The 23457-nt window shown below is 42.3% G+C and overlaps 2 protein-coding genes across 4 annotated transcripts in view; one reads left to right on the top strand and one right to left on the bottom strand.

Annotated features, from left to right (window-relative positions):
• Nucleotides 1-651: 651 nt before the first annotated feature.
• Nucleotides 652-23457, top strand: part of homer1 (homer scaffold protein 1) — an 80402-nt gene continuing 57596 nt past the window's right edge. The window contains exons 1-2 of the mRNA XM_080907846.1: nt 652-1051; nt 6925-7059. The gene's annotated coding sequence lies outside the window, so the exon portion shown is untranslated. The remainder of the gene's footprint in view (nt 1052-6924; nt 7060-23457) is intronic.
• cUnh2orf42 (chromosome Un C2orf42 homolog) lies at nt 14169-21828 on the bottom strand. Of its 3 annotated transcripts, XM_080907823.1 has the most exons (9): nt 21514-21828; nt 20149-21242; nt 19185-19304; nt 18939-19049; nt 18570-18674; nt 16778-16885; nt 16032-16132; nt 15733-15895; nt 14169-15640 (listed from the first exon to the last, which is right to left on the bottom strand). In XM_080907823.1, the coding sequence occupies exons 2-9, from the start codon at nt 21209-21211 to the stop codon at nt 15408-15410; spliced, it is 2004 nt and encodes a 667-aa protein (XP_080763949.1). In that variant the 5' UTR covers nt 21212-21242; nt 21514-21828; the 3' UTR covers nt 14169-15407. The 3 variants fall into 3 exon arrangements, with proteins under 3 accessions (XP_080763949.1, XP_080763948.1, XP_080763950.1); XM_080907822.1 differs by having other exon boundaries at nt 18939-19304; nt 21514-21825; XM_080907824.1 differs by lacking the exon at nt 18939-19049 and having other exon boundaries at nt 21514-21815.

The following is a 23457-nucleotide window of genomic DNA, read 5'->3' as shown; positions in this document are numbered from 1 at the left end:
GGTTTGATTTAAAAATCCTCACCTTGTGCATAAGCTAATAAAGAAAAAAAACTTGCTTTTGGGTTTCCATCTGTGATGTGTATAACAACCTCCAATTCAGAACTAAACTACCTTCCACTGGAGCCTGGTTCTGAATTCTGAGCTGTGATGCTTTTCATGTCATACATGTCCGCCTTAGACAACATTAGAAAACACTACATGCATTTGACCCTTCCCTTAGTTATGCTGTTATGCTGCTATAGGCTTGCCTTGTGTTCTCTTATGTTTGTCTTTTGTTGTCTTGATTGAAAAAAATTACTTTGATTCCATCACATCTTAAATGAATAGTGTCTAATGTCATGCCTACCTCTACTGCAGGCTGAATGAGGTGATGTTTATTCAAGATGGCGCCGGTGTGTATGGCAGGCCGTCCTTGTCTGCGCCTTGGCATAGTACTCCTTATTGTTTTGGTTTTATGCTCATCAGGTGGCTATGTACTAATAACTTACGACAGACAAATGCTTTTAAATCTCCGATTCTCTTACTCTATCGCCCGGATCCATGTTGGACCCTGGGTGACGCCACCCCTCTATAGCGGAACTCCCCCACCAGTATGTCCTGCCTACCCCTCTCCAATCTGCACAGGAAACGTTACAGGAAACAGGGTAAAAGGAGTGGCCTTCGCGTCGTCTCAAGGCTTACCTTAAAGCCAAGGCTGCGGATTATCCATATGCTAGCCGGGATATTCTACACTTTCTCCCCTCCTTCAGAGGCCGCCCTGATGCTAAACTGCTGAGCCATCGGTGGATCTGCCCCGCTGGATTTCAAGCCTACCCAGCCCTTCCAGTGGCTTGCCTCCCTGTTCGGTTCTGGATAACGTCCTCTAGACACGGCGTCCATCACAACAACCTCAGCGTCCTGCGACATGCCACCGGTGGTGACCTAGCTCCCTGGACACGGATGGCTTTATTTAATGTTAGGTCGCTGGCGAATAAGGCTTTTCTTTTAAATGACTTTTTCCTCGCCACAGGCCTGGACGTTTTACTCCTGACGGAGACCTGGATTTCTCCCGGTGAGTCCATCCCCTTCTCAGAGCTTCTCCCCCCTGAATTCGCTGACTTTTAGGATCTGTTCTTTTTAAATATGGCTGTGTTCTTATTACTGGTGATTTTAATACACATGTCTGCTGTAAGGACGACCCGTTAGCTAAAGACTTTCTTGTATTTACTGGCTCTTTTAAACTCATTCAGCGGGTTAATGAACCAACCCATGCTAAAGGCCATACCCTTGACCTGGTCTTTTCATATGGCTTGGACATTTGCATCAAGGATATGAACAATGCTGGGACTTAGGTAATACTGAACTGCACCTTGAGGCCCTCCTTCGCCCTTGGGCGATCGTGGCTCAAGAGTTGGGAGTTCGCCTCGTAATCGGAAGGTTGCCGGTTCGCCAGTGTCCGGCAGCCTCGCCTCTGTCAGTGCGCCCCAGGGTGGCTGTGGCTACAATGTAGCTTGCCATCACCAGTGTGTGAATGTGTGTGTGAATGGGTGGATGACTGGATGTGTAAAGCGCTTTGGGGTCCTTAGGGACTAGTAAAGCGCTATATAAATACAGGCCATTTACCATCTATGCGTATAGTTAATGCTGAAACTGTGGCAAATTTTTCTCTCTTTTTTGAATTCTGCATCCACTACTTTTGATTGTTTTACCTCTCATATGGTTGAAGACTTTGCTAACACCTTGTTAACCATATGGTCCTCTATCCTTGAGACTGTTGCACCTATTAAAATGAAGCGCCCTTGAACTTATTCCCAATGTTGGTTAAACGACTCTATACGCGCCTTACGACCTGTGTGCCGCCGCGATGAGAGGAGGTGGAGTAAAGATAAACTCCAGGTATCTTATGAAATCCTACGTGCCAGCCGCTCGAAATTTCGATGTAATTGGACCCAGTATTTTATCGTTATTGAATTCTTCTTTACTCTCTGGCTGCGTCCCGTCAGCTTTTAAACATGCTGTATTTCAGCCTGTTCTTAAAAAAGGAACCTTGATTATAATGATTATGTGAATTACAGGCCGATCTCTAAGCTCCTGTTCCTGTCTAAAATCCTTGAGAAGATAGTTCTTTCACAACTCCAGGCGTAGCTGGATGAGAATGACATTAATGATAAATTCCAGTCTGCCTTCAAACCACATCATAGCACCGAAACAGCGTTGCTTAGAGTCCTTAACGATCTTCTTCTAATTGCTGATACTGGACGCTCTGCAGTCCTAGTTTTATTGGATTTATCCTCGGCCTTCAATACGGTAGATCACAACATCTTATTAGCGTGGCTTGAGCATACTGTAGGCATTAAAAGTGTTGCCCTTGAATGGTTTAAATCATACCTCTCCAATAGGTCTTTCTCGGTCAACCTGGGCACCTGCTCTTCCTCCGCTGCACCTGTCTGCTGTGGCGTGCCTCAAGGATCTGCGCTGGGCCCTATTCTTTTCTCACTGTATATGCTCCCTCTAAGCGCAATCTTTGAGAAATACCACACCGCTTTTCACTGCTATGCTGATGATATACAGATCTACTTTGAACTAAATGATGATCTTGCTTTGTCCTTGCACTGCTTTCAAGAGTGCATGTGTGAGGTCAAAGAATAGCTCTTAGGAAACTCTCTTATCCTAAATGATTAGAAAACTGAAATCGTGGTATTTGACAGTAACATTCCTCGTGGCCAACTTCGTGATGCCTTTGGTTCCCTTACCAGTTCCCTCTCTGACACTGTTAGCAATTTGGGCGTGTTGCTGGACAGCTCTTTCAAATTCGATAAACAAGTGTCAGCTGTAGTCAGATCTAGTTTCTACCAACTGTGTCTCATTTCCAAGGCTAGGCAGTTGGTTCCGCATAAGGACCTGGAAAAGCTCATCCACGCCTTTGTGACCTCTAGGCTGGATTACTACAATTCACTTTTTTTCGGTCTTCATTCTGCCCTTCTTCATAGACTGCAAACAGTTCAAAATGCTGCGGCACGCATTCTGACCGGAACTGGGAGGTTTGCCTCTATTACCCCTGTTCTAGCTGACCTGCATTGGCTAACCATTAAATACCACATCCAACTTAAAATACTGCTGCTTACGTTTAAAATCACCAACAACACAGCACCGAGCTACCTTATCAAACTCCTTAGATTGTATGTTCCCGCCAGAGCACTACGATCATCTACTCAGTTACTCCTGGTGCAGCCAAGATCTCGGCTGAAGTGTAGAGGTGACCGTGTGTTTGCCTTGGCTGCACCAGAGTTGTGGAATAACCTTCCTATTGCTATCCGGGCGTCCGATTCTATCCAATCATTTAAATCACGGTTAAAAATCTATTTGTTTAATCTCGCTTTTCCTGCTTGTTAATGCCCGTACCTGATTCTTAGACTTACTCTTTTTTCCTTTATACATATCTTTTATAGCTTGTGGTTTTACAATGTTTTTACTTGATATGTATTTTATGCTACCCCTGTGTATTAGTGACAATGACCTGTTAGTATATTTCTGCCCACACCCCCAACAAATGGCTGCTCCTCCCTGAGCCTGACTCTGCTGAAAGTCTGTTAAAAGGGAGTTTTTCCTCCCCACTGTTGCCAAATTCTCACTGATCATTTTTTAATACTGCAGGAGGTTATCCTTACAATTTAAAGCACCTTGAGTAGATTGCTATAACTTGGCCCTGTATAAATAGAATTGTACCATACCAAAGGACCATGTACTTTTCCGATAAATATTATGCAAATCTATGCGAGTGCTGTTGATACATTTCTCTCAAACCACAAATGTAAATCCAAAATCCAGAGTCCATCATAAAAATATCTGCTCTAAACAGTTGGTGATATTTCAGCCTGAATCATGAAGTCGAAGGAGCCAACACTGTCAGAGTCATAGTGCTAGCTTGGATAACAAGCAGAAGAAGAAAAAAACAGCGCTACAAGTACTTTTACAAGAACACCAACATACATTTTGCAGCCGACTTGACTTTGATTGACAAGTTTTTCATTAACATTCCGCTTTATTGTCTGTCTCACTCATCCCTCTCCTCCCTTCGCCCTGTCCTGCCTCGGTTACTCCTCTGCTCGCAGGGTGAAGGATGTGACAGGAGGATGTTTATTTAATGAGAGCAGTCTGGAGGGGGTAATGAAATCTACCCTAACACCATTAACAACCAGGCTTATCAGCTCCTGGGACACACGTCAGCATGCTGCAGCCTTTTGTTCTGTGGCTCTAGGCAGCCACCGACCCAAAGGACAGATTAAGGATTCTCCGAACACCGTTGACACCTATGCTGAGAAATTAAAAACTGTCCACCAATCTGTGCTTTGAAGTAACGCTATCGTTTTTCACTTTGCGCATTAGGAATTGACATGAAAAGCATTAAGGAGGCAGGATAAGTGGGCAGGTGTCTGACAGGCACATGTAAAGTATCTGTAGTGTGTGTGTGTGTTCGAGCGTGGGAGGTGGTTAGTTTGTTACCTGACCGCACAGGCACAATCAGTCCCCCTTCATGTTGATATTGATGGATGGACTTCTTTGTGTAACACACAAGCAGAGACAAGCCACAAGCTCGCACTGTATGTATGGCAGCATATAATGGGACAATTAAGACCTCTTTATGCTCGCTCCTTCCCTGTTTCCAGTCCACAGCATGCACCGCCCTTGTGCCGTTTTTCCACCCTTGAATCATACAATATTCTATGAAAGGCTCATTTTCTGAGCATTACATTAGAGTGAAGCTGCTGATGGCCACACAAAAGCCATGTAAATGAGCTGTGAGAGAGGCCCATCAGTCATCATGCCAGATGCGCTCTCCCATTATTATTTATGGCCATAATTGGCCCGTGTTTCCTCAGGCAATGACTGTGCACTGATGGATCTGATGATGACTCTGCTCAACGATCAGGAAGCAGTCTGAAGGAAGGAGGAGGAGAAGGAGGGGAGAGAAAGTTTGCATGTGAAGGGGAGGATGCGTGAATCATAAGAGAAGAAAGGCTGTGTTAAATGATGCAGTGTAGCAGCTGAGTTGCACAAAATGAGATCCATCCAAACACTGATGGCAATCACAAACAAATTGCTTCTGCACATTCAAACTGTTTTTCAGTTCCCCTCAGAGATTCGTCGCCACGTGACCAGTTTCCATTCAAATGCAGTCCAAACTTTTAGCAGTTCTCCAAAGAATGTAAAATTACTACTGCATAATTTACAGGACACAGATTAATGGTGATGAGATTAACGGTTGGTGGTTCTATAGTGGAGGGTCATTGAACTTTATTATTTGAGTTTCACATTTGTATTACATAGATCTCACACACATCTCATTGGCTCTTTGTAGTATTAAAAAATAAGAACATTTGCTTCATTTTGTTTTTAGATTTATTGCTTTCTTCTATTACTGCAGCAGGTAATGAAAAAAAGTTTAGTTTTTTATTTAGAATTTCATTTGTTCTTGGCATGGACGGGGTATGACACGATGGACCCTCAACCTCTAGAGGTATAAACAGTAACTATAACTACGCCTCTTTATATAATGCACTATCAGTACTTATTATTTTGCAAAATGATTTAGATTTGTTTCGTGGCATCGTTAGCTACCTGGTCACTGAATATTATTCAAACTGCAGAGCGTGTGAATCACCTGTTGCGATGAACCTTTAATTTAAGTAGGATTCTTGATCATTTCTTTTAAATACAGCTTCTTCTTTTGTTCTTGGCACTCTGAGACCCCTCTGGTGTCTCATTTTACCTTTTCAAAGAAGCTCTCCAGTGATATTTGTTTTTGTCATTTTTTTCAAGGGTTAGCTTGCAGACTTACTGATGCATGAAAGAAAAAACACGACTGAGGGAGTGAGGTGTAGGTAGTAGTAGCATTTTTAGAAAAATAACAAATCAAAATAAAATACATTTTTAAACTAAGTATTTTTTCTTTGCACACGGTATGAAATAATCCAAAGCCAGTAACCGTTGGTACCGACTCTACGGTTTAGACTCCTCAATTTAAAGCCTCCAAACTAGCATTTAATCTTTAGCCATATGGTACAGAGTTACCATATTTGAATGAAGAAGTGAAGTGATAAGTTATCAACTAATGCTATCAAGCTTAGTTAGCTACATCCGTTACATTGTAAGAGTGATGAAACACAGAAATGACTGATAATTAGCCTTAAATAACAGACTAATGAAATGCTAGTTCTTCTAAAACCATTTTCCTTGCTAGGCTATTAGCATGATTTTTTTAAATCTGTAAAGTTGAACATTTTAACATGGGAGTCATGCTCAGTGGACACTAGAGAAATCACAAATCCAGAAGTACTGAAAATGGATAATTCTGTACTTTTCATTGGTCATGTTGACTTTAAAACAAGAAATGTTAGCTAAAGCTTCAAATATAATCTGGATTTTGTCCCAATTTGAGGAACTGACATAAACAATAATGTCACAATTACTAATCTGTGCCCAAACAAATTTGCTTTTTATGCAGTTAAATAAGTACAGTGTTCTGAAATGAATAGTTTAGGTTTAAAAAAGCTACTTCTAAGATTTGGTGGTGTTAAATCCAATTGGCAAACGTCCACATTTTTACATGTTTATGAATCAAATTTCAAACACGCATTTTTGTTATGAGATTTTCCACATACAGATTTTTAGTTTTAGTTTTTTAACATGTATGAAAATATGTCCTCAAGTCCTAAAGCAATTAATATACCTTGAAAGAATTTTTTTCTTCAATGTATATTAAGTAAGCAAACATATAAATGCAGTGGAGTATGAATAAGCATAGAAAAAAAAATTAAATGCAAGACGCAAAAATGTACTTGAGCTTCATTAGATTTCACCACTTTTGGACAGGTTTTTAAAGGTTCCTTCACACATCTAATGAACATGTGATCGACTCACTCCACATATTCATCCATCATTCAGGGCTGATTTACCCCTCCTAATACAAGTCAATACATGCCGCTGTGGAGTCAGGAGGACTTGTGGAGGTATTGAGATGTGGATCGTCAGGACATCGACTTTGGATTCGGTCGGTTCACCCGAGGACTGACAGACAGGGTAAGTGGTCTTCTCGCTCTTTACCTTGCATGCGACATTGACTTCTCTGTCTGGTTAATGGTTTTCTGTAGAGGCAGGTCGAGTGCAGTTTGTTTCCAGGCCGTGGAAATGTTGCATGTCACGGTTTGTCATCAGTCATCACGGACGTGTTGATAAGTCCCGTCAGTTTGCCTGCATCTCTTCCAGTTGGCAGGTAGGCTACTTGTTGGCAGATCGTTTTCCCCGCCCTTGTCTTACACTGAGTTACACCTCATATATCCACGTGGCAGGCTTAGATAATGTGTTTTGCCTTGTAAAAATGCTGACCTTTGTAACTGATGATTGGTGCATCCTCGCGGTTTTTCCCTTTTTCATATTGTTTTTCTGTGCTTGGACACAAAGACCTGCTGTTTGCACTAATCGCGTGCAAATGGAAGCAACTTTTCTGACCTCATTACGGAGATAAGTCAAGTGATGAGGGCCGTGGGGATGCTTCAACAAGTGATAATGGATTTGTGAGTCTGAGGTCTGGAAAGTTCTGTATTAATAGTACAAGTGCTGCATCTCGTTAAAACCAATTAAAATGATATTAAGGTGAGTATGTGATCTTTCATCAACATGCAGCTACGCTTGCTAACCAAAATTTGCTCATATAGCATGTTTTTATATCAGAGAGAGGCAACTGGAAAAGGCATGTATATGCTTTTTTTAGTTAACCGGCCATTCAAAGCACATTAGGGCTTTAATGTACACACTTTAACCTATTTATCCACATCACACCCAAGCCCATTTGAAATCACCACTTAACCAAGCATGAATAGCTTTGGACTGAGGGAGGAAGCCAGGAACCCATACGAGCACAACAGCCACTAGAGGGCAACCCCTGTGGTTGAGTAAAGACTCCCAGTCCTATGGAAAACACCTGCATCATGTTATTCTGTTACTGGACACTAATTAGCAAATGTGTGTGTCTGTTAATTGTTTATGAATACAGCCAGCATTAGCTAACGACTTTGCCCTCTCCTTTTCAAATGTTAATATCTGCCTTTAAAAAAAAACTAGTACTGAAACTCTAACATTGAAACCTCAGAATGCAGAGTATATAGAGGCCTTGACTCATTTAGCAATAAGAGACCATAGAAAGTCTGATTTGTTCTGTGGCTTGACGTGACAATGGGCGAAATAAGGCACTAGTGATACAAAGTGGCCAGGTCCTGAGTTAAGTTTTCCTCAGCTGTAAAGCGAGGGACTGTAGTGACTACCAATGACATTGAAGAATATGGTTATTGAGTCATGACCAGTGTTGGGACTAACGCGTTATTAAGTAACGCGTTACAGTAACTACGTTATTATTGTGGTAACGAGCACGGTAACTAGTTATTATGCCAAAATCAGGAACGCGTTAGTCGTTACTGGGATTTAGATAGGGTCGTTACTCGTTACTTCGTGTGGTGGCTATCGCGGAGCTTCCACAGATTCAGTAACATTAGCAAGTGGTGGAGGCCAGCAGGTGGATGAAGGAAAAGAGACGCAGAAGGAAAAGAGACCCGAGGCGGCCGCCGGTCCAAGTGTGAACTGAACTTCAGGTAAGAAGTTATGACCTGCAGTCTCTCTGGGTCAGATATGAACCAAGTTTAGGTGGAGTTTATTTTCGTTATTCTGACTTTTTCCGTACTGCGTGCTAGCTAGCATGACGGAGTTTCTATACAGCTGGGTGGGTGCTATGATGTTAATGATGTTAAACTTTATTTTGTTCATAAGTTATTAGAGTTGCCAACCATCCCGTCTGGTATTCAGAGAAAATATTACGCGTTTCTTATTGAGGTGAAAAGGAACAGTTTGTCCCGTAATTCAGCTACAGTGAAAAAGGCACAAAGCTGGAGTTATTCTGTGTCTTTGCTGCACAGCTGCCTCTTCTCCTTTCATTCTCCCCCCTCCCTCTCCTGTTTCTACTTCAATCATGAAACTGATCAATGATCAGCTGATCGGCTCTCTTGTTTGTTTATCGCTCACTTTGCGCCGAAAGAGGAAACCAGGGGATGTCGCGCTAAACAACAGCAGCACGTTTAAGCTTGATCAGCTGTTGTTAGAATGTATTTAATATTAATTTCTACTATCAGCTGATGTTTGCTGGAGCCACAGCTGCAAAAAAGCTGCTGGTCATGATATGGTTTGGTTATCTGGTGAGAGGGAAACATGAAGATGAAACCAGGAGATGTCCTTACTGGATCATCAGAGCTGAACAGGTGATGGAGAAACAGGTTTACCTTTTAGGTGACATGAATGAGTTGAAGGGAAGTTATGAACTGTTTCTGAGAGACAAATAACACCAGGATCCTTTTTTAGGTAGCTGACAGCTGGTAACTGTGCAGGGGCGGGTCTAGCAAAGTGTTGCCAGGGGGCCAGGTAGGGCATTAACAGGGAAAGGGGGGCACAAAGAAATACTTTTCTTTCTTATTCTCATTTAAAATGTCTCGCTTTTAAAAAATAATTATCTGAATCTTACAACAAACGATTGATAGATTGATGCATATATACCATCAAAACAGTGAACATCACTGTCACAGCAGTGTTTGTTTTCATTCAAAGGCTTTATGATTTTTCCTATAATGGTGGGCCAGTCTCTAGTCAAAATGCCCGGGACGATTTTCTGTCCCAGTCCAGCCCTGTATGCAGCTCATCTGCAGTCTGGTGTTGCCTACATCTTCCTATTCAGAAGGCAGAATTTCTGAGTTCTGAGTACAATCGAAAGCACCACGACTGCAGTTTTTGTGTTGGATGTAAAAGGCGCACATGACTCTGTGACGTAGGCTAGAATCATGGCAGCAGTCAATGACGGTCCAGGCGTGGGATTTCTCTCGTGGAAATATGCATTATACATTATACATTATATTTTCCCTTCTATTGGTAGGTGGCACAGTGCACTTGTGGCAAGTAAGCAAGCTAGAAGACTGGCAAAGTTATGGAAGAAACACATTAACAAGAGAACTCTGAGTAAAACCAAAGTTACTTTCCCTAGTAACTAGTTACTTTGAAAGTAACGAGTAACTTGAAGTAACTGAGTTACTTTTGAGAGAAGTAACTAGTAATGTAACTAAGTTACTATTTTAAAGTAACTTACCCAACACTGGTCATGACAGGGTGGTAAACACATTAGAGGAACACAAGCTGTCAAAGCAATAAAGCAATGCGCAGTGACTGAATTGCTTCCTGTGTAGAAGAACCTTACAACCAACAGGTGCACCTTTATATACGGTTGATACTTTTAACTGAAATGCAGTATAGAGCTAGTCTCTCTTGACCATGATATGAACGGAGTGGAAAACTAAGACAAGTGTCTCAAAGATGCTATAAGGCTCCTTTTGAGATTACTGCTCATTGTGAATGATCTCAAAAATATTTAAACATGACAAATTTATTGCACAATGTAAATTCTAGAAACGTAATTATTCTTTCTTCGGTTACATGGACAGTGCTAAATCCAATATGGTATTACAGGCTGAAGTTTTTGCTACCTGGCTGAGACTTCCGGTTTCATGTTAGTACTCGCAAGGTACCCCAAAAGTATGAATTTGTGGAGTAGTTGTTGTTGTTTTTCACTTTTGCACTGCCCCTGTCTGCAACAGTGAGTGTTAACCTTAGAAGTAGTTATCAGTTAATATAAATCAATCAACACACCAACCTGATGACATCACATTCTGTACTAAGAAACTCGTGTTTCTTAAATCCAGCTTCAAAGATTTACATACAAAATACAATACTACTGCTTAAAAGTAAATACAGTGGCTTGCAAAAGTATTTGGGCCCCTTGAACTTTGCCACATTTTGTCACATTACAGCCACAAACATGAATCAATTTTATTGGAATTCCACGTGAAAGACCAACACAAAGTGGTGTACACGTGAGAAGTGGAACGAAAATCAGACATGATTCCAAACATTTTTTACAAATAAATAACTGCAAAGTGGGGTGTGCGTAATTATTCGGCTCCCTTTGGTCTGAGTGCAGTCAGTTGCCCATAGACATTGCCTGATGAGTGCTAATGACTAAATAGAGTGCACCTGTGTGTAATCTAATGTCAGTACAAATACAGCTGCTCTGTGACGGCCTCAGAGGTTGTCTAAGAGAATATTGGGAGCAACAACACCATGAAGTCCAAAGAACACACCAGACAGGTCAGGGATAAAGTTATTGAGAAATTTAAAGCCGGCTTAGGCTACAAAAAGATTTCCCAAGCCTTGAACATCCCACGGAGCACTGTTCAAGCTATCATTCAGAAATGGAAGGAGTATGGCACAACTGTAAACCTACCAAGACAAGGCCGTCCACCTAAACTCACAGGCCGAACAAGGAGAGCGCTGATCAGAAATGCAGCCAAGAGGCCCATGGTGACTCTGGATGAGCTGCAGATCTACAGCTCAGGTGGGGGAATCTGTCCATAGGACAACTATTAGTCATGCACTGCACAAAGTTGGCCTTTATGGAAGAGTGGCAAGAAGAAAGCCATTGTTAACAGAAAGCCTTTAGAAGTCCCGTTTGCAGTTTGCCACAAGCCATGTGGGGACACAGAAAACATGTGGAAGAAGGTGCTCTGGTCAGATGAGACCAGAATGGAACTTTTTGTCCAAAATGCAAAACGCTATGTGTGGCGGAAAACTAACACTGCACATCACTCTGAACACACCATCCCCACTGTCAAATATGGTGGTGGCAGCATCATGCTCTGGGGGTGCTTCTCTTCAGCAGGGACAGGGAAGCTGGTCAGAGTTGATGGGAAGATGGATGGAGCCAAATACAGAGCAATCTTGGAAGAAAACCTCTTGGGGTCTGCAAAAGACTTGAGACTGGGGTGAAGGTTCACCTTCCAGCGGGACAACGACCCTAAACATAAAGCCAGGGCAACAATGGAACGGTTTAAAACAAAACATATCCATGTGTTGGTCAAAGTCCAGATCTAAATCCAATCGAGAATCTGTGGCAAGACCTGAAAACTGCTGTTCACAAACGCTGTCCATCTAATCTGACTGAGCTGGAGCTGTTTTGCAAAGAAGAATGGGCAAAGATTTCAGTCTCTACATGTGCAAAGCTGGTAGAGACAAACCCTAAAAGACTGGCAGCTGTAATTGCAGCAAAAGGTGGTTCTACAAAGTATTGACTCAGGGGGCTGAATAATTATGCACACCCCACTTTTCAGTTATTTATTTGTAGAAAATGTTTGGAATCATGTCTGATTTTCGTTCCACTTCTCACGTGTGCACCACTTTGTGTTGGTCTTTCACATGGAATTCTAATAAAATTGATTCATGTTTGTGGCTGTAATGTGACAAAATGTGGCAAAGTTCAAGGGGGCCGAATACTTTTGCAACCCACTGTATGTTCTTGGTTTGCTTCTTGTTAGCAAATGGCTTCCCTAAATTGGATCAGCCCACTCTCGTTGGTTAGAAAGACTGGTTACAGCAGTTAAAGAAACCATGGACATTTTAGCAAAGGTTAGCTGTAGTATCAGCCTCTGGTGCGTTTCTAATAAAAGACGAGCTCAGATAGAAACACCCACCCCGAAACAATGTCACTGGCATAAAATTTGCATACTGATGTGACACACACCGTTGGAAAGTATGGTATAGCGTGCCATCCAAGAGCTGTGACATACCACTGTGGAACTGACATATGCCACCGTGCAGTGACTGACATGCTGCTAGCAGCTTTTCAATCTTGAGGCTTTTTTTTAAGACCATTAATTTTACTGAAAACCACTTTAGTCTTTTTAAATTTAAATCAACTTTTCTGGCTTCCAGCAACATACGAGCCCTCCCACCCTCTCAGGCCTTTGCTGTCTCTTTCTATAACACATCTTTTAGGTGATGGAGGAAGTCTCTCTGTCACAATGTGCTCGCTATTCCTTCCAGGAGAGGATTGATGTGTCTCCCATCTCTGTGACTGACAGACTACATAAACAGCTAAATGTGTTCCTCAGAGCTGTCTGGCAGAAACCTGCACCCCACCCTCCACCCCCCTCCTGCACAGGCAGAGGCTGTACTCACACTGATGTCCTGGGGGCCTGTGAGGGACGACGAGGCCGGGGGCTGGCACTGTTCTTAAACGCCTACACCAACCATGTAGATACACAGTGTGCAAGCTGCTATTCTGAGCGCTGCATATAATTTGGCGTTACGTCCTCATGGCATTAACTTGTAATCTTAATTAATTCATGAGCATTTGGACACATTTTGTAAGCATGTGTGATGTTTCCAGCGATATATCACACAGCAAGTGTGTAATCGCCGCTTTGTGATGCCCAGAAGGGAGAAAAAAGGGATGAAGCCAAATTATGAAATGCAGTTATACACCTAATTTTATTCTATATTAACTCATTTCCTGAGAGGAACAGAGTGAAACGATGCACTTCTTACACTCATTTCTCCTCCATTTTTACACTTCTTCAATTTGTGTTTGCTCAAATCCTGTAGGTGAAGGAGCAGGATGCTGCTTCCATCTGCTGGTAACAGTTATGTACATTCGTCCAGAAAAGTAATGCAGGACTTCCACTGTAATGAGAACACAAGCCGTCTTTTATCCTGCAGTCATCTGAATTTGACTGTGATATTGTGATGTCTAAGCATGCAAATTCAGAGAGCATCTTCACCAAACTGCACGCTACAAATAGAGAAAAGAAATACACCGGAGATGTCTCCAGGGAATACTAATGAGTGGTGGATGTAAACACATAACTACATAATGGGGGAATCCAGTTTACAGCTGGATATTGCACAATGAACCTGTTAATGTACATGTAGCTGGACTGTGGATTAGAACGGCCAGAAAACCAAGCCATGTTCACAAATGTCACCAGGAAAAGTCAGACAGGCTAGGTATGACAAAAAAAATTCTTAAAAAAGAAAACTCATTTAATACTGGCTGTCTACACCTTAAAAGTTGTCCTTCTGTAACACTGCACTGCCTCCCAGCACAGAGGCTGTTATTAGATTAGGCTGGAAGTCCTGGTCTGACTCCTTGCATGTATGAATTTCCAGTAAAGGCTGGATCTTCTCCAGCGTACACGATGGCATGACAACAACCATGGACGGTATAAAAGATGGACTGCACTGTGACGTCACTAATTACTTAATTACTTAATTAATTACTTAATTACAAGTTCTGACTCTTAGAATGACCATAATTGACTAAGTAAAATGGATGTTTATTAAACTTATCAGTAAAGCGCTTACTGAGGTCAGAACAGTCGGGTGTTTTCTACAGGACTGGAAGACTTTGTTCAACCGTAGGTGTTCCCCTCTAGTGGCTGGGAGGTGCTTTGCTTTGGCTTCAGTTTTCCAGACCTGCAAACTGCTGAAAGTCAGCTTGTTAAATGGCAGCAATTTATCCTTTTTGCTGACTGTCCTCCATCAAGCGCCTCACACAATTACAGCAGAACTGTGCTTTGACAGTTTGTGCTTTGACCCTGAGGTACACCACTCTGTGAAAGGCCAGCATACTCCTGGTCCCTCACCTGACCTTGTGTACCTGCTGGTTCGGTCTTTGCCTGAGAACCAGCTCTGATCATCAGATCACAAATGGCCTCTTTTAATGTATATGCTGATAATTCGTTTTCAAATGCTGGATTAAATGTTTCTATATATGATTCTGTTTTTACCTGTTCTTCTAAATTTGAGAATCACCAGTTTAATCACGTGACTGAATGATGTGGCTGTGGCTCAGGTGGAGTAGGTCCTCAACTAATTAGAAGGTTGATGGTTCAACCCTCTGCTGGTCCAGTCTGCATGCCAAGTTATCCTTGGCAAGACACTAAACCCTGAGTAACTTCCAGTGCCTTCACTGGGGTGTCAATGTGAGATAGAAAGTGCTAAGGTGAAGGAAAAATGTACTTTTATCAATGAATCAGGCTTAAAGCTCCATATAAGAACCAGATCATCAATCATTTGATCATCTGGACATGACGAAAAGGCCTAAGAATTCATTTCTGAGTTTCCCAAGATGAAAACACAGCAGAACACACAGGGCAGTAAATGCATCTTTTTTTTCCTGATTTTATTTTGCACACTTTTTACTGTACAATCAATTTCAGACTTTTTTCTTATCTTTACAAAGTAAAAAAAAACTGAATCTGTTTCAAAAAATAAACTGTTGATTTTTAATATGTAGTTTAAATATTTTTGCATAAAGGAATACACATTAAAATGAGAACTCCAGTACAGTCTAGCTTTCTACTGATCAATATTATACAGTGTAACACACTTGTTCCTTCACACGTTTCATAATACTTTTATTGACATAAATATATATATATATATATATATATATTTATTTATTTATGAGTGGGACACATGAGGAGACACATGTCATGCTGTGTTTAGACGACGACCTGTAGAATTTCGACAGTGTTTGTGAGTTTGTGTTGGGGACAGTCTGACTTATTACGGCCTCCTTTCTCTGCTGCGCTCGTTTTGTCGCCGTGTTCGGGCTGGCCGCTCTGTTGGTGGCCAAATTCAAAGCTGATCCTGAGCTCTCCCACGTGACAGCGAGGGAGAACGTCTGGGATCCAGTCAATCACAAACGGGCAGGCCTCCTTCTGATCTGCTGCTCCTGCTCGAGAAACAGCAGTGTAAACATGGCTGTGCAGGCTGACTTCAGGTGTAAAAGAAGAAAAACTAAAGAAAGAAAGAAAAGTTACTCACCGACTTTGAGGAAGGTGCGGAGCTCCATTGGTCGTATCGCCTGCGGCCGATCTGACTTGCATCCTTCTAGTGATTCCAACTCAGGCGGAGGCTCGGGGCAGCGAAAATGTGAGTACGAACCGTCTGCGTTTTTCACAAAACTCTGAGTGACCTCCAGCGGCAGCTGTTGGGCAAGACAAGAAGAAAGAGGTACGAAGTTGTAAGAAGAGGTCTGGGGTCTGCCAAAAAAACCACTAATGAAGATCTTTCATGAAAGAAATGCTGTGTGATTTTTTTTATTTATAGATGCGAGCGTTTACCTCAGGAGTGTCAAAGATGCGTTTGACCTGCATCAGATTGGTGATGTGCCAGGTGTACTTGGAGTAAGAGGTCTGAGGAAGTCCATCGTTTCTCACAAATGCTGACATTCACACAAATAAGACAGAGACAGAGAGAGAGAGACGTATCACATAAGTATGAATTTTTGGGCTTGTTTAGCTGGAAGTACCCAGATTCACAGGAGACATTCACAGTTACTGCAAAGGGTTACAAGAGGAGTAATGAGGCGATGAAGGCAGACTTACTACATTTCATTTTTTGAGTATTTTCTTTTCTCTTTAATGATTTGTGAGATGATAAAAATGACCTCCATTGGCTTGAAACTTAAAACCATTTGCAAGGTTTTTGCGTGGCTGTGTTACGATGGTTCATGAGTCACTAGTTTAATATCTGCCATTGTGCTGTAATTTGTAAGATTATCAAGTACTTTCTGGGTGACGAACCAGAACGTCGCTGACATAGTTTGCATCACAATTCACAGGTTACTGCCTGTAAAATGATCATTATGATCTTAAGCACAATTTGAGCAAAGACCCGTTACATGATAATTGTGTGCACCTAAATTCAGACATCACTCTGTTCTGAAGTAGCGAATCTTGTGACTTGTGAGCACACGGACACCTCAACCTGGGATAAGCTCATTGGTTCTTTTCCAGGATGAGCTACATGATGAGCTCAGCTGTGTGGTTTTGATTTCTGTCTTACTTAAAGCCTAATATGTTCCCACCTGTTGTGAAGTTAGGCAGTCTCCTCTTCTTGGATCCGAGCGACAGACGCTGCTGCAGAGCGTTGAAGAACTCCTGAGGAATGTGGTAGACCAGAGGCTCTGGCTTCCCTGATGGGGAAAAAAAGAAACAGTTTTTTTTCTGTGCGCAGTGAGAAATTTAAAGCCTGTCATGTTGCAGAAACATGTACTGTGATCAAGTTCCATACCATAGTACCATATCACCCCAGACTGCAAGCTTACTTGCAGTCTGGGGTGATATGCAAGTAATCACCCCAGACTGATTACTTTCTACCTTTAAATCTACCTTAGGAGATTTAAAGGTAGAATGGGAAAGCCTCCCCCATTCTACTTCTTCTCTCTGTTAAAAGGAAGTTCTTCCTCCCTACTGTCGCCAAATGCTTGCTCATTAGGGAGTCATCTGATTGTTGGGGTTTTCTCTCTCTCTTACTGTAGGGCAGTGGTTCTTAACCTGGGTTCGATCGAACCCTAGGGGTTCGGTGAGTCGATCTCAGGGGTTCGGCAGAGCCTCCGCCGTGACATGCACGGCTCATTTTGTGCACCAGTAAAAAAACATATCTATTTTATTTTATTTTATTTTTCACTAAAGAGGGGTTCAGTGACTGCACATATGAAACTGGTGGGGTTCGGCAGCTCCAACAAGGTTAAGAACCACTGCTGTAGGGTCTTTACCCAAAGTGCCTTTAATTGACTGTTGTTGTGACTTGGCGCTATATAACTAATAGTGAATTAAACTGTCGATGTAAACACAGTCGATGTAGAGAGTTTGTATGTTTTCACTGAATAAATTAAATAAAATGGGGACCACTGAATGGCTACCCTGAGGTACCCCTGAGCAAGGTACCGTCCCTACACACTGCTCCCCGGGCGCTGGATTGGCTGTCCACTGCTTCAATAGAGTGAATGGGCGAAATGCAAAGAGTAATTTCCCTACGGGGATAAATAAAGTATACATTATTATTATTAAATTACATAAAAATTAATTAAATCGTTTAATTTTGTTTTACAGCTCTGCAATAAGCAACTAGAAACTGCTATTTTCATCAAAAGCAGAATAATATTTGTGTTTTGTTACTACAACTGTGTGCTCCCCAGTTCCTCAATTTAAAATGTGTTAACAGCGTGTTTGCGCTGCCCCCTGGTGGTTAAATACAGCAAGTACAGCATATTTAACAATTAAACGAGTGAACCGTTCCAAATAAAGGTTCTTTGCGTCATTAATTTTTAATAATCTGTTATGTTGTTCATGTTGATAACTTGGAAATACATTTTTGTTGTTGTGATTTGCTTCTTACTGATTTATGGTTTCACTGGATGTAAAGTAACTAAAACATTTATGAATTATGATCAAAAATGTGACAGAGCAACATGGAAGACCCGGCGCAATTATTGGTCAAAAAAGTGAAAGGAGGGTGAAAGTGTTTATTAAGTGTTGGCTAAAGTTTCGTATAATGAGATACTATCTCTGTATCTGACCTGTATCTCATTGTATATCTGCATACTGACAATAAAGACATTCTATTCTACAAGGAAATGAATAAGAAGTCTCTGTGAGACAAAAACTCAGGCTTCAGTCTGCTCCAAACACTATGTTTCAAGAACTTTTTTCTACTCGTGGCTCGGTATGATGTCAAACATGAGGATATTTTCTATGTAAAAGTCTCCATTGTACCACCGGAGACAGGTGACACTACTCTCAAAGACGCAAGATTTCATGGCCTAATTTGTTGAAAATACTTTTGTTTTAGTGCTTGAATCGTTGTTTCAACTTTACCATCACACTGGTAGTGCATGGCCAGGTGGATCCTCTCTGTGATACTCGCCAGCCACTGATGAAAGCCCATCGTCACCGTATGCTCATCCACGGCCTGAGTGCTCCCTGAGACATACAAATATTTAGTCTTCAAATCAGATTAAAAAAGAATCCAGACATTTTCCTGAACTAAATGTTAGAATATGCTACAACTGTTATAGTATCTTCTGTGTTCTTTTTGAACAGTGGATCGGGGTAAGTGCTGCAAGATTAGATAGATGAAATGACAACCACAGAGAGAGACGTCTGAGGAGATTTAAGGTTCTTTAACAGACACACACAAGAGAGGTGGAAAGGCTCCAGTGGTGAGACAAGGCAAGGAGGTAGCACCTGGAGCCTTCGGCCCACCAGCACCAGGGGCTTTCCTGTGACCAGCTTTCCTTGGGCAAGAGGCCGACATTCCCTCCTTCCCCACCCCAGAGAGAGAAGCCACTGAGAGGGCTTCACAGAGGCAGCAGGAAATGACAGAGAAAGATAAGACAGGAAGAGAAGTGAGGACAACAGCAGATTTAGAGCAACATCGATGAGCACAATGATTTGTGCTCAGTTTTTCAGAAAGAATTACGATCAAACCACCAGAGACAGATTCATCCAGGTGAAGCTTCTTGGCTCTGGGATGAGAGCCGACGGGTTCAGCCTGCTGCAGAGGTTTCTCACAGGGACTGATTGTTCTACCCAAAACTTTTTGCTGCAAGCCTGAAAGGAAAACCACAAGGAGAGGGACATGCTAAGACATGTGATCAAGCATGAAGGAACAGTTGGCTGAGCTGCATTTGTGGCCAAGAGTAAAGCCGTAAGCTGGTCTGTGGTGCTTTTTATACATCTAGATTGTTTTGGTGTTAGAAACCCAGTCTTGGAGACATCTGCTTTCTCTTGACTATGCTTAAGTTAAATGGCACTTGGAAAAAAAAAAAAAAGCATAATGAGGGGCTTTTTCTTGTGACAGAGTGACACAACCAAGCCATGCTCAAAGTCTTCTCCCATTCTGATGCCCAGTTTGAATGTCATCAAGTCACCTTCGCTGAGTCACTGCCATATGATTGGCTGATCAGACAGTTTGTGTTATAGAGCAGTTGAACAGGTGTACTTCTGAACAACTGAAATATATGGATATTTCTTCACTACTACAAGTCGAGCCTTCTGGTTTCATTGCATTGCAGAAAGGCAGACATACCCACAGCTCAGGGCAACTCACACCAAAACAATCAGAAATGATTTAAAAAAAAAAAAAAAAAAAAAAAAAAGCATTACAGGTCAGAGAAAAATGTGTAACTCTGATTTTCGCCAAGTCTCTTAGTAAACATCATGTGCATGTACATTCAATTGCTGTTTTTTTAAACAGTATTCCTCTGCAGCCCTCCAAAATGACAGGTTATTATCACTAATATATGTATGTGTGTATCTTTTTGCTTGTTGAGAAGTTTCATAAATAAAGAGACTGGATTCAGTATTCTTGTCTGACAACACTTGAGTACTAATGTAATCCCAGTCTGCTGCCAGGTTCTGTCGAAACTGGTTGAAATCAGCTGGGTTGCCGTACCGCTGGAGGCGTAGTTGAGGAAAGCTGAAAACTCTGAGGCCAGCTTCTCGTCGCTTGCAAATGCACACACGCAGGCAAAGAAGTGAAGGCAGGGCTGCAAAGTGAAAGAGCTGGGAGGCGGCTGAGAGCCGCCTGCTCCGTCCACGCCGGCTTTATTTCTTCTCGTGTTAACCTGGCAGGCACAGTGAAAAATGCTTCTCTCGCTCTTCAAAGCCTCTGATGACGGCCCCCCTGCGCCTACAGTCAGATGCAGCAGCCCCAGTGGATGGTGTGAGTCCGTGTGACACTTCACCACCAGCGTGTCTTTAGAAACGCGCTGCACCAGGGGCCCCGGAGACTCCGTGGCCAGCCGCCACAGCTCTTCTTTGACTTGATCTGAGGCCTTCAAACCCTCCAGGACTGAACTTTTGAACGTCAGTGGGGTGGCACAGCTGCGACACTCTATGGCTTGTTTGATGTGGACACAGAGGCTCTCGGAGGACTGTTTGGCTGCAGGTGACTCGCCCTGATTCGATCTTTGACCCTGTTTGCAGGAAGGCAAAAAGCAGCGGCCCAGGTTGATGCGGGTGAGCAGGGTGGGGCCATCCCCAGTGGCGATCGCAGTATCCGTGGGAACGAGTTCCACAAAGCCACACTGTGTGCCTGTGACTCCTCTTCCCCTGTGACATACCGAGAACACCTGCACACCTCCGCCTGAGCCACTGCCCAGGACCCCTTGTCCCTCCTGCTCTTTCCCACCTCTCACCTCACTGTCGATTATAACTTTAACCACCTCCACAGCACATTTCCTGCTGCTTCTGCCCGTGGATGAAGCATTCCGGAGGGACACCCCACAGGCCTTGTTCTTGCAGCTGAGCCCACGGGTGCCGTTGTAGACCCCACACTGAGGACACTTGCGAATACCCCGCAGGGTGGCCCTTCCCAGGTTGGAGAGGAAGGCAGGAGTTGCGGCTGAGGACTTTCTGCTGTCTCTCTGTTTTGCTGCCAGGTTGGCCTGACTGGTTAGAGTCTGTGAAGTGGGGGTTGACAGGACGCTTGAAAAGGAGCAAACTTCAGTTTCCATTGTTTTTAGGAGGACATGAAGGGATTCAAGCCTTAAAAATTTTTAAAAAGAGGGAAAATAAAATAAACACGTGCATTAAGAATAAAGGGAGCTGTGACTAAATGTTACCAGTAAAACAGTATTTTTGATTTATAATAGTATGAAACTTTAATTGAAATAACACTCAGCCTTATTCATTCTACTATCTACATTGCTTTTTTTAAAGTGCTTTATCATATTTCTGTTTAACCGCTACAGCACCTCTCTATAAACAAACCTCCTATCTTACATATGGTCTTTACGTGTGTGAATGTCCAAACTACCTATAATCTGCCTCTTTTGGTCAAATCCAGCTCAACTCAAACCTCCAAAATCGTCTCGACCGTCGCCATTGCTCCTTACATCCCGACACCCGCATTGCGCCTGTAACGACACTCCCTATTGGCCGGAGACGATCACGTGGTGTAGAAAGGCGGGGACAGAGCGGTTGACTAGAGCTCAGGGCTCTGGGAGGGGACGGCCTCAGGAGCATTGGCTCATGGGGGCTGTAGTTATTTTGAACTGTCGGGTGGACGTCTGTGACGCTTGTGTTGATGAGGCTTTTTATGTTGTTTTGTTGATCATGTTGGTTTTCACATGAAATTAAAGTGCGCCAAATATTTATTAAAGTCCACCTAAAAATATATAGCAAGTGTGTGTTTTAAGGTATATTTTATTTTGTTGTATAGCTTTTTTATGTGTGTGTGCTTATATATATACATATATATATACATACACATATATACATATATATATATACATATATACATATACATACATATATATATATACATATATATACACATATACACATACATATATACATATATACATATACATACATACATACATATATATATATATATATATATATATATATATATATATATATATATATATATATATATATAGTTAGTTTTTTAATTGGTCTGACAAAAAAGCCAAGGGAGTTTACATGTGCTTCCCATTTTGGTAACTTGCGGATTCAAAATTGCCCATAGGGATGAGTGCAAATGTACACTGATCAGGCATTACATTATGACCACTGACAGGTGAGGTGAATAAGACTGATTATGTATTCATTCATTATTAGAGAGCAAGTGAACTTTTTGTCCTCAAATTTTTATGGGCTAGAAGCAGAAAAAAGTGGAGATATCATCTGAATTTCAGGAGTGGGACCACTCCTCCCTCACCCCCCCTCTGGGCTCCCCTTCACCAATATCTGCTGTTCTCATTTTCATGCCCCCCCCCCCATTTTTCCTCTCTTCTCCTCTCTTCCTTTCCTTCATTCACTTCTCATTAGTACATGGGGGTCTGCCCGCCCTAGGAGCCATTGCCAGTCCCCTTCAAGGCCTTCCCCAAACCGCAGCACCAGTTCATACTTCCTCATCCCTCATCGCCCATCGTTACTGAGGATGTGGTCCCAGCTACTGAAATGGGCAAGTGTCAGGATCTTGCGAGTTTGACAAGGGCCAAATTGTGATGACTGTAGACGACTGGGTTAGAACGTCTTAAAAACTGCAACTCTCATGGAGTATTCCCAGTCTGCAGTGGTCAGTATGTATCAAAAGCGCTCCAAGGAACAGTGAAGCAGCGACAGGGTCGTTGGTAAACAAAGCTCGCTCATACACGTGTTGTGTATCTATATAAGATCCCATAGTTGACAGTGCATGACAGAGCACAAAAGAAGACATGAAATCTAAAGAATTGTGTGTAAAGCTCTGAGACAGGACTGTATTGAGGCACAGATCTGGGGAATAGTAGCATCAGGCTGTGGGGATGTTTTTTGTCAGCAGTAATTGGGATACTAGTTGGGGTTGGTTGAAAATTTAATTTGATCCATTTTGGAATAAATATGTAACATGACAAAATGTGGAACAAGTGAAGCGCTGGGGATACCTTTTGGATGGATTGTATTGGACTGAGATCTGGTGAATGTGGAGGCTGTGTAAATACAGTGAACTCATTGTCACATTAGAGAAACCAGTTTGAGATGATTTGAGCTTGACATGGTGCACCATCCTGCTTGAAGCTACCATCAGAAGATAGGCATACATTGTGATGTTGAAGCGATGGACATGATCAGCAAAAATACTAGAGACAGTTTTGGTGAGCCTGTGTAAATTATAGCCTCAGTTTGTTAGCTGACAGGAGTGGCCCATGGTGTGGTCTTCTGCTGCTGTAATCCATATACTTCCAAGACTCTGTTGCAAATTCAGATACGTTCT

The sequence above is a fragment of the Rhamphochromis sp. 'chilingali' genome (assembly GCF_963969265.1).
Source record: "Rhamphochromis sp. 'chilingali' genome assembly, chromosome: 2".
NCBI lineage: Eukaryota > Metazoa > Chordata > Actinopteri > Cichliformes > Cichlidae > Rhamphochromis > Rhamphochromis sp. 'chilingali'.
Note: the sequence above shows the minus strand (reverse complement) of the source record. Positions and strands in the feature narration are given on the sequence as shown.

Coding starts and splice junctions, on each gene's coding strand:
- cUnh2orf42 (XM_080907822.1), bottom strand. CDS start 21,211: ATGGAAACTGAAGTTTGCTCCTTTTCAAGCGTCCTGTCAACCCCCACT. Junction 16,886..18,569: donor CATGCACTACCAGTGTGATG/GTAAAGTTGAAA, acceptor TTTCCCCATCAG/GGAAGCCAGAGCCTCTGGTC. Junction 15,896..16,031: donor GCATCTTTGACACTCCTGAG/GTAAACGCTCGC, acceptor CTTGCCCAACAG/CTGCCGCTGGAGGTCACTCA.